Source organism: Triticum aestivum, chromosome 7D (genome assembly GCF_018294505.1).
Source record: "Triticum aestivum cultivar Chinese Spring chromosome 7D, IWGSC CS RefSeq v2.1, whole genome shotgun sequence".
NCBI lineage: Eukaryota > Viridiplantae > Streptophyta > Magnoliopsida > Poales > Poaceae > Triticum > Triticum aestivum.
This window is the reverse complement of record NC_057814.1, coordinates 34,847,787-34,859,849: the sequence shown is the minus strand read 5'-3', so window position 1 is coordinate 34,859,849 and position 12,063 is coordinate 34,847,787. Positions and strand designations below refer to the sequence as shown.

At 42.6% G+C, this 12,063-nt stretch overlaps 1 protein-coding gene across 1 annotated transcript; it reads left to right on the top strand.

The window, feature by feature from the left end:
- Positions 1-4,707: 4,707 nt before the first annotated feature.
- On the top strand, positions 4,708-6,801 carry LOC123165598 (uncharacterized). The gene is made up of 3 exons (XM_044583270.1): positions 4,708-5,324; positions 5,793-6,007; positions 6,088-6,801. Exons 1-3 carry the CDS (start codon positions 4,943-4,945, stop codon positions 6,742-6,744), a joined length of 1,254 nt encoding a protein of 417 aa, XP_044439205.1. The 5' UTR covers positions 4,708-4,942; the 3' UTR covers positions 6,745-6,801.
- Positions 6,802-12,063: the final 5,262 nt, after the last annotated feature.

The following is a 12,063-nucleotide window of genomic DNA, read 5'->3' as shown; positions in this document are numbered from 1 at the left end:
CTCTGTTGTTGTCGTGCCCTTGATCCCATCGTGGTATTGTATCTTGATTTGTGGTGCGACTAATTGCTGTTTTTCTACGTTGTTTTGGTTTGGGTCGTGCTGTTGATGGTTGCCGTGTGTGCTACGTGTTCTGTCGTCGGCGGCGATGCGGACGCAACCGTCTGTTCACGGCGAGGTCGACGCGTTGGTGATGCTTTCGGACGGGGTTTTTTTTTCTGGTCGACCTACCGAGTCACGGACGGCAGCATCGTGGTCGCTACCACGGAGTTTGAATTTTCCTTGCTACTGATAAAATTTGAATATCGTTTCGTGGTCGCTGGTGAGCTGTCCCTACCATGGAGTATGTTGAGAAGATTGTGGCACGTGCAACACGGTATGACCAACTTCGTGCGAAGGCTGTGCTGTCGGCAGCTGGAGAAGTTATGCCGTGTGATTTTCAAAATGGCTCCACTGTTGTCTATTTTCGTCTTGTCAAAAATATACAGATCGGCTTGTTGAAATCGTGTATAATACCGACTAATGGATAATTCGTTTTGATACTTCAGTATAAAGAATCATGCACGTAGATTTTATCTTTCAGAAAATGATTAGATCTATTCTGGAGCCGCCAACGTGCCACACGAAGAATTGTCTTTAGAAAGTATTTTTCACAAATTTATTATTGTACATACTAATGACCAAATGTAAGTCAATTACTCAATCCAGTTCTTGACTTGCATTTGATCATTAGTATGTACAATATTATTAGGGTTGAGTGTCAACATTTGGGTTGATATAAAAAATCAATATTATATGAGGTGCGTCATGAGTTTAATTTTTTAATTATATAACTTCAGTTTTTTTCGCGGGTGATAACTTCAGTTTTTTATATGTTGATAATTTATATATAACTATATGAGTTTAACTTCAGACAAATTTTATATCCAAAGTAAAAAAGAACCAGAGGGAGTAATAATCTAGGGTGCGTGCAACGGAAAGAAGTTGATATAGAACTCAATGCATTTGAAACTATTCACATTCAAATTTGTAGCAAATATTTTCGAGGTGTTGTATATATATAACATGGATGCATGTTGTAAAGAAAATTGTTTTCTTAATATTTTGTATTTTAGCAGAAGATTTGGAGATACTACTAAACTTTTACCTAGTGTGATAAAGAAATGAAAGAACCAAAAACGACCACTCTTCATTTGATCATAGTGGGTTTCCCTCACAAAAATAATTTGGTCGTAGTTGGCGAATGCTCGCCTCTTAATTTTTTTAACACAAATGCAGAAGCTCATACATACGCACGTACACTCACCCTCTATAACGCATGCACACTCTACCCCATGAGCACCTCTAGAAACCAGCACTTTATCTTGAGATTGATGAAGTCGCCACAGACGCATGCGTAGTCGACAGGAATGTCTCCTCCCACTGTACGCACATTGCTGGAAGGTCTGAATAAATTCAGAAAAATGCGAGCACTAGTGTCAAGCATAGGACTTGAACTCTGGTAGGCTAGGGATACCACTGTTCTCCTAAGCATCTAAATCATTGACCAGTCAAAATCGTGAACCGGATTCAAAATTGAACACCTCAATTGAATGTGAGAGCTTCTTAAGAAATTATTGACCCACCAGTGTTGCATGATGGCATTAAATTTTTGTCAGGTGATGAGAGCGTGCACGAGACTGATATATTTTTATAAAACAGTTGTTGCCGATTGATTTGAGAAATCATTGAGCAGTAAAAAATCATGAATCGAAGTTAAAATTGAACCCTAAGTTGAATGAGAGAGTTTCTTCAAAAAACAGTTGACCAAGTAAAAATAATCAGGTGATGACAAGGGTGAGAGAGCGATGTATTTCTGTAAGAATGCAAATTAACCCACACGTGTGCATGGAAGTTTCTTGCGGTGGTGACCACAAGTATTATATTGGTGCTACAGTGTTGTATGTTAGCATTTTTTTGTCAGGTGATGAGAGGCTGTGAAACTGATGTATTTTTGTATGCTAGTTGTTACGGATTGATTTGAGAAATCATTCATCGGTCGAAACAGTGAACCAAATTTAGAATTGAACACCTCCCCCTCACTTGAATGAGAGAGCTCCTTGAAAAATTGTTAACCGACTCAAAAATTAGAACTCAGTCCTGAATCATATTGGTGTTACAGTGTTGCATGTGGCCATTATTTTTTTCAGATGATGAAGAGACTGATATATTTTTATAAACTAGTTGCTACCGATTGAGTTGAGAAATCATTGACCAGTTGAAATCATGAATCGGATTTAAAATTGAACACCACACTTCAACAAGAGAGCTCATTGAAAAAATGTTGACTAAATAAAAATTGGGAATCCAAATCTGTTGAATTAGAGGCCTTTACCCATAGGGAGCTTAGTTATAGTAGATGGGAGAATGGTGCATCAACGTTTAATTTCAATACTTCTTTTGATTCAAATTTAGGGCCTGTTTGGTAGCCCTCTGGCTTCTTAACTCCCCAACTCCATGTGTGGAGTGCACCCGAACGGTCTAACTCCCGGCGATGCGAGCGAGAAGCTGGCTAACCACGCAATGTAAATTTAGAGGATTCGTGGAGTTGAGAAAATCAAGCTCCACAGAAACTGAGAAGCGAGAGTTCACATATATTACACTTCGCTGCCACCGCCAAGTGACTTGCTGCGAACCGGTACGCAGAAACAGCCACGACCGAACAGCCATATGAGGTGTGCCACCGACCAGGCCTAGGCATTTAGACGGCCCACTATTCCTTTTTCCAGGCCACAGCCCAATAAAGCCAGTCACCAACCAAGGCCAACCATTTATACAGCTCGCAGGCAGAAGCTAACACACCGAACGGATCGATCACTCCAGGAGTTTACACGAGAAGCCGACTGCTGGCTAGCGGCGACGGAGTTGGGGAGTTTGCAGCTGTGGAGGGCTACCGAACACGCCCTTAGTACTTCAACCCAATTTTTGCCAACGTTTTCATGCACTTGCACTTCAAATTGAACTATATCCATTAATTGTCTAGAAACGGAGAAGAAAAGAAAAAAATATAAGATGAAAAATAGAAAATAAAACAAAATAATGAAGAAAATAAAACAAAAGAAAATGCCGAGTGCTTTGTAAGAAACACCCGGAAAGGTTGGCCTTTGCCGAGTGTTTTTTATTTGTCAAGTGTAACAAAGTAATCAAGGCGATTCTAATAGTGACATCCATAGAAGCATGTGAGCTTCAGTTGAGATGGATTTAACAACCAACCGTGGAAATGCTAATATTTTTTCATTGCTCCCACATAACCCACTGCATGCCACCGCGTGCGCAGCTTGTGAGGATAATTAGAGTTGTCTTGCCTAGAATGCTTGTCTCTAGCATGGTCTTGACATCAACCCCAATAGTATGCAGTATGAATGATCTTTCCAATCTACCATAGTACTAGTAATAATGTATAATCTCAGAATTTAAACTCATGGTACCCTGATTAATACATTTATATCGGCCAACTGACAAGAACATGCACTGCCCCTTATTGTTGGTGGCATGCTCCTCAAATCCCACTTTCACTGAACTGCCTTTTAAATGCGCCCCATTGCCCCGCCCTCGCCCCCTCTCCACTCACAAGACAGATACTCACCCTTAAGGCTATTATAGTGGCTATGATTGCTCAAAATCATTTCAGCCATTGACCGGCCTCTTGTAGATTGAGATCAATTCTGACACCTCACTGTTTTCTTCAGTGATTCTATTGTTTGCTACAGTGTGAAGTGGTTTCACTTAGTTTTGTCCTGTTGCTACGAAGGCTTACAGTTAGTACACAAGAAATGTGTTGTGACAGTGTAAACTTGTTGGATTAGCTAAAATTAGAGTTCAGATCAAATTGGGAGTTGGAGGCATCTAGAAAGTTTTATCAAGATTACCTCAATGAGTTAGTGACAAAAATATTTTAAAAAGCTTCACTTTACTGCTTTTATTAATTGATAAACATTTTTAAACCCATTCACATATTAATTAATAAACTTTAATACAATCATTCGTTATAGAATCCGTTTCGCAGGATGGTACACTCTGCTAAAATTAATCCACCCAATCTAGAATCAAGACGAAATTTAGCAATCTAATGGACCACTTTGTTCTTGTCCCTAGTAATCCATGCCATGTTACACTGTGGAATAAGTTGAGGGACACCTAAGGCTTCCCTCTTTAAATCCACGAGGGTTGAGTTATACAAAACATTATTAGACAAATATATTTTTGTAAACAAACAGTTAGTCTCCAAAATGACGGGCTTATGCGGTGGAACTGCAATATACAATCCCACTAAACAAGCTTGCGGTTCTATTTCCTCGACATTTGTGCAGACCATGAAGAAATGAGCACCGATCCCTCATGATCTCTCACCACCATGCCAACCCTTGCAAATCCTCTGCCACCATGAAGCTACTAGCCGCATATTGACTTTTTTTAGAGTATCCGCACATTGACTGAGAAACATGATTTTTTTTCTTAGAATCACATGATTTTCTTTTTTGGAAAAACATGATTTTACTATAAATGACATGGCTATTATATGAGGAATAAAGTTAGTTATGTTGAAAAAAAATAAACATGACCGTAAAAATATATATTCAATTTCGGCCTAACTATCACGTAAAATAATAGTACTAGTAGAAAGCCCATTAGCCCCCTGCCCGGGTTCAAAAGTAGAAAGCCCAGTAGCCGCTCTTGCAAAGAGTCAGCAGCGAAGTCGCGTCCGCGAGGAAGTAGCACCCGCACCGCACCTGGCGGCGGCTGTTCATCGAGGGAGATCGCCTCGGCGCCCGCCGGAAAATCGCCTTTCGATCCGTCCGTGTCGGCGGAGGAAGGAGATCACGGAGGGTGGAGGAGAAGGTCAGTTCCTCCCTTTTGTCCCCTGTAAATCTGTCTCGCGGATCGATCTCGCGGCGCCTCGGCGGCCATGGAGCCGGATCTGGACATGGCGGCCCTGAGAAAGAAGCTAGAGGATGAGGTGCTCTGCGCCTGGCTGTGGGACAGGGAGCTGGACTCCATCCTGCAGGAACAGCAAGAGCGAGACGACGAAGGCGATTACGAGTACTACGAATCAGACCAAGAAGAAGAGGAGCTCCACTATGGTGGTTCTTGGGGATACGGGTATACTTTCTACTACGAGGACGGGAACCCTTATTACGTCGCCGACATGGAGGAGAGGTGGGAGAATCAGATGCGGTTTCCGCCGACCATGCCCTGCGCCAAGAGATCAAGGGGGATCTGGGAGGGGTCTCTTCAGGTCGAGGGCCCGTGTCAGCTCGATCCAACACTGTTATCTGCTCAAAGCTTGCGTAAGTGGCCACGCTTAATTGCAATTGTGTACTAGTTTTTATGTTTTGATGAATCCACTTAGTTTTAAGCATATGATGACTAGTACATTTTATAAGTTTTGAACCCACAGATTCTAGAAAATCACAATCTCAAACATGTTTGTACCGGTGGCAATTTTTTAGAAAGTTTGACGGTATGCCTTTATAAATAAAGTTAAAAAATATTTGCATGCGCATGGCCATTTGTATCTCGAGCAAGTCATATTCTCTATTTCTACGCCATGTCCAATGATTTGCTTGTGGACCAAGGGAAGGGAGTTCCATAAGTCATAAAAAAATACCTAAGCATGTGTAAAGAGAAAAATTGAGAGAAGTCTTCCTCGGGTTCTATATATTGTAAGATTCCGAAGTTCTAATCTATATGACGTTATCCATGTATTTACTGTGCAACTTTTGATATCTAATGATTTGTTTTCATATTGCCTGCAGCGCCTCCATTGCCAAGATGGGAAAACCGTTGGGTCGACAAAAGGGAGAATGAACCTTGTCGACGGGCAATCCAAGTGTTTAGTTTGAATTTATCGTCTCCTCACGATGCCGCCTTAGAGGTCTACGGCATGTTTGCATTCCGAGATGTAAGAAACAACCAACTACGCAACTATGTCTTTGAATACTCTAGAGACAAACCATGTAAGCTTAAGCCGGTGAGTTATGTTGTACCTTCTCTTATTTTCTCTTTACTGAAGAAATCTGCAGGATATGTGTCTAACTATACAATATACAGGGTTCTTGTAAGCTTCAACCTCTACTTAATCCACTTCAAGGCATCTACGCGGTTGGGCTTGTGCTAATTGAATATCGTTTGCTAATTAAAGACGAAGAAGGTGAAGATGATAAGGTGTTAATAGACGGATATTCGGTCTATGCTCCATCTTTCTATGCAGAATATGAAAGGCACCATTGGCACATTAACACTGGCCACCACGGCAGCGTCGATCTAAGAATGGCTTCTATCCCAAAGGCCGTGTTGGCTATGTTGGAGTTTGAGGTGCATCATCTTGGGGACAATTTGTTTGATTCACTTACAATAACTGCGGTCTACCGTACCATGCAAGGGGGTGCTTTTTCAGTCTTCAATGGCAAGTTGAGTGTTTGCAGGCTGCCACCGGTCACGGTTTGTGTGGATTACACCGAGAATTTGACTATAGACTTATACACGCACAACCGTCACTCAGGTGATGATAATTGCTATCCTGATGGCGTTGTTGGTGATTCGAAAATTCCCGGATATTTTGACTACGACATTGAGGATATTATATTTGACACTGTGTGGTTTGAACCACAGAAGAGTGGAAGCTCTACGAAAATTTCAAGTAATATGTACGGTCTTGTAATGTCAGTGAAGGCCACATGGTCTAGCTTGTGTGAACCATGTCAGTAAGATTTATATGTCCCAAGGTTTGTACAATATACTTTTATATATAGAAGTGTTTTCTTACTTGACATTGATTAGTTTAGAGTTAATTCCACTCTTTACCCGCAAGTTTCACATTTGTGACAGATATTACTTCATTTATACCCCATTTAAGCAAACATGTGCCACGTTTTAGGCCATTTAGTATTTTCCCCAGTTTTAGTGCTGATTGGATGTGCTAGTTCGAGGTTTTTCATTTTCTCTAGTTTTTGCCGCCTAGTTTTTTTTCACCGTCTGGCACGCCGGCCCACTGCCACTGGCATGACCTCTGCTACCCCTCGTTAAGCCCTTTGGAGAGATCGTCATCACCGCCCCTCCACAGTCGACCGTTTCCCCTTCCATCCACCATCACCAGTCTTTACCCCCCTCCCCCCCGGAGGAAGCGTCTCTCACCATTGCCACCACCACAGGCGTGGATACGCATAGCTTTGCGGTCGTCGGCACGTGCGTCAGGGTAGGGTGTGCTTCGGGGATGGATGTGGAGCTCTGTTTCGACGACACCCTTACTCGTAGCTGCAACGAGGCCACATCCAAGCCATGCTCGCAGGCCAAGGCAGAGCCAAGGTGGCACTACCAAGAAAAAACGCAGCAGCCATGGTGCGAGCCATGGCGGCCGGTGGCGTGAGGCCAGCATGAAATGCAAAATAGGGTCCTAAATTTTGATATACCTATATAACTAAAGTTCTAAGCTTATCATTTATCAAGATAAGAAAAGAAAAAGGTAGTACCTTGAAGTTTGAATTAGCAATTATCTCCAAAAATAACTGCATTAATCCATGTGAAGTCTAAACCTCTGGCTGCAAAGTGAAAAGCAATGTACCGTTTATCGACATATAGGAAGTACAGTGGCTAATGCTCAAGTTTATTAACTATCCATGTGATCAATTTGTGCAACAGAAATTCAGAAACAAAGAGAATACATAAAATAGTGTTAGCGGGAGTGTGTCTCCTGATTTTTCGGGTCAGAAGATGCAGATTCGTTTCGGGCCATGTCGCGTGCCGGCCATCCCCCGGCTCTCTTGGAGCATAAGGCCGACCCCCGGCACAAACCCTAGCTCAATTTCCCCTCTCCCTCGCACCGCTCGATTCTTCCCAATGCCACCATCACCATGGCCTCCTCCGTTCACATGGCCACCGGCGTCCCCATCAACTAAGATCCCGCCAGGAGCTTCGCCTGCCTCTTCTACTTCGTCTACGATGATCAGCTCGAGCCGGGAATGCCTGCATCGAGCGGATCGAGATCCTCTTGAACCTTCGGTCACCAACGTTCTTTGTCGAATCCGGCCACCATCTGTGCTACTAAGCCACCAACGGGCCACCGTGTGCCCCCTAGGTGAGCTCCCAGCCTTTTCCCCTCTCTCGACGCTCTCGATCCGTAGTCGCAGCGCTGTTGTCACCTTTGTTTTGCTCTGGCCGAAAGCCCGCCGCCGCGCACACAGCTCCTGTCGCTCGTATCCGAGCACCGCGTTGTGCTCGTAACCTCCCCAACAAGTTGATGTCTATTACACTGTATTCTTGTAGACTCATGTTAGGCCTCCACTAGTAGAAAAAGGGTCATCTGCCCCGGTTGGTAAGGGCCTTTTGTCCCGGTTGTTGAACCGGGACTAAAGGGTCGTTACTAATGCCCTAGCCCATTAGTCCCGGTTCTTACACGAACCGGGACAGATGGGCCTCCACGTGGCCGCTGCGGCCAGCCCAGGCAGGAGGGCCTTTGGTCCCGGTTGGTGACACCAACCGGGACCAAAAGGCATCCACGCGTCAGCATTTCAGTGGCTGGGGTTTTTGTTTTTTTTAAAGGGGGAGGGTTTAGGGGGTAATTTAGGGTGTGTAAGCTAGCTAACAGAGAGAACTGCCCTCTCTTATTTCCGTGTTTGATTTACCAACGCTACTGCTATGCCTAAACATGGCTTAGATTAAAGTGAAGGCAACATGTGGTGCATGTCGAAAGTAATATTAATCCTAACTTGATCAAGTTTGGATTAGTACTACTTTCGACATGCACCACATGCTTGTTGCCTTCACTTTATTCCAATCCATGTTCATTTCACCCACTGATATAAAATAACTCTTCATTCCCGCATCATGCATCATCATAATAACAAGTCCTACTAATCATCATCATACAACTTCTACTCGTTATTAATAACAAGTCATACGATCATCATCCTCATAGTCATCGAACCAACCCTACTTAATTGTTCTAGGCACATGATCATCAGTATTAGGTAGGACATAAATACCCTCTTTAAGGTAAAATAGCATAAAACAATATAGACCCTGACTCTCCATTATGAAGAATGGAGATCATCCTGTCTCCAGTTCTTGCGCTTCGCTTTCTTTTGCTTCCAAGAACCTCCTTACGACTGTCCATACATTTTTTCCATTCCTTGATTTTCATGTCTCCACTTCTTTTAGAAATCCGGTATGGACAGTTCAAATTCGTAGGATGACCTGGACGTATGTTCAAAACATCAAGGCGACCACTCTGATACATCAGATGAGGCACACAATCCTCTGGGATTATCTGTTGAAAAACATAATAATAACTTCATAGTTAGCAATGATGTACTAGTTTTAGAAGTATGCAAAAGATGCACGGATGTCGTAATAGTAAGAAATCTTACCAGGGTATCTCCATAGTAGTTACCGTAGTTCAACACGTGCACTAGTGGCACGTATTGACCATAATGTGGAGGAGTTTTACAATAGATATTGTAATTCTCAAGATCAGTACAAAATCCGACCAGATGAGTTTTCTCCTTATAAGTTAACTCAGAGACATCGATGTAGTAGGTTCTGTCTACCATGTTCCGCACATTGTTTGAACAATCAAAATAAGCTGTCAATGAAAATAAGTTCTCAACTATTTTGAAATGAACAATATAAACTATCTAATAACTATGTTTGAGAAACTCACATAGCGATAGAATTGGAGGCGTATCAACAAGGACCCAAATGTCCATATTGTCTTGCTCGATGTCAGGATCACCAAGATCCATGGTGACAAGCATACCCTCATCAAAACCATACATCTTGCAAAATGCTTCCCAATTTTTGCAACCAAAATGGGTTACGCTCTCAGAATTATACAGATTTACTTCAAAATCTATATCATGATGGGTCCTTAGGTGAATTTTCTTTGTTTCCATACTTTCATGGTCTTCAAAATCCATCCTCTCCAAGATGTAGCATCTTGCATGGCATGGGATAAGCTAGTCGAATTGTAAAAGATGAAAAGTACACGTTGAAATAGTTGAAGTCGTGCTTAATTACGAAAAAATAACACTTGTCGTCGTTGCGTACCGTTTCAACATCGAAGGTCTCCTCCAGCTTAATACTGAAGCGCCGATCTTCGTCCAGGTGAGGCCTGTCGCACAGACCTCGATCGTCGTGGCACCAGTCGCACTCCCCCGGGAGACTTTCGTCGTCCGAGTACGATATTTCCTATGTTCATAATTCAAATATTAAACGTCTACAATTAAATATATGTACTAAAAAACCTAAGTTAGATCATTATTATTCATCACGGGTTGACAATCGATCTGTCGAGTCTTTTCTTGAAAACTCCCAGCTCACATGGTGTATACATTCGACCGTTGGTGATGGTCGCTCCTCCTTTCATCCCCGAGTGCATTACACCAAAATGTCTAGCACACGGGAATGAAGGAGAAGCGACCCCACGACAACAGTCGGGATTCTTCGTCCTCTCATATATATATGGTGGAACTCTCCCTTACTGATTCCTCTCAGACATTTGCGACCGTCGGTGATGGTAGCTCCTCCTTTCGTTCCCGAGTGCATTACACCAAATTGTCTAGCACACGGGAACGAAGGAGAAGCTACCCCCACGACAACAGTCGGGATTCTTCGTCCTCTCATATATGGTGGAGACTCAATAGACTTAAAGTCAACCCAAAATATCGTTTAATTATCTTTCTAAAACCGGTTCGTGGCTGGTCTCACCCCGAGGTCGGAGGGGGTCAGTGACGGGGACGACGGCGGGGATGATGGAGGGGGGCTCCTAGATTTCTGCGAAAACAAAAACCCTATAAGCTATCAACTAATCATATGCATACGCCTTGCATAGTGCTCTCCAATTTTAGCATTCAAAGTAGGAGTAGTTTTCCAATTTGAGCATTCAATAAGCAAAATCAAATCACAAAATAAAGTAGTATTCAAATTAGGATACATTCAATTATAAGCAAAACTACATCATCTCCATGCGTCCGCACATCGTCGAATATTATCACTAATATACCTCGAATACTATCATACATATAGCATCGCTAGTACAGCTAGAACCGTAGCGCCCGACGGGTATCGGCGCGGGCGGTGGATACCCAAAGAGAAGGAACCATCACAGGATCATAGCTCCAGTGAGATCCCTGAAGAACCTGCCAGGTATTGTCGAACCTGCACTCCAACGCAACCATGTAGCGACGGACGTGCTCGTCCTCCTCGCTGACACGGTGACGTACCACCTCCGCGATGTCCGAAAGCCTCAGCACCATCACTGGCCCACGCGACCGCCACCAAACAAGGATCGGGTCAATTACGGGCTGGCTCCTCACCAACCTACGCCCCCGGAAGGTAGCACCTCCCAAAACCAGCCCGGCGGAGCCCGGTCCCGGACATGGCCCCTCTGATCAAGCCAGCCTCCTCCGCCGAGTCGACGACGAGGATGCGGGATTGGCATCGTCGACGTCGATGCGGGAATAATTGCTTTAACTAAAAAATAAACTAGTTCTATTAATTTTCTTGCTAAAAATAAACTACTTCTATAGTAAAATAAACTAGTTTTATTAAATCAACTAGTTCAACTACTAAGAACTTACTATAAATACAATAAAGTAGTACTTACTAAAAATAAACTAGTTTATCTAGTTCTATTATTTTTCTAACTAATTCTATTAAACACTTTCTCTTCTTATTCTATGAACAAAATTACAACAGAAAAAAATCATAAAAATTCTATGAACAAGATAAAAATTCTATGAACAAAATTACAACAGAAAAAAATTATAAAAATTCTATGAAAAAATTGACATATTCTTTGCATATATATGAACACACAAACATTTGCATATTCAACAATAATATCACAAAAAAATCTATGAACAGAAAAAATTCTAACTTTTGCATATTCATTTATGAACAAATTACAACAACTCAATTAACTACACATCTAAACTACACATCTAAATTAGGAAAGTTCATATGAGCTCACTAAGGGGGCGGCGATCGACGAGGAGGTAAGGCACGGGGGCGACGGTGAGGGGCGCGGCC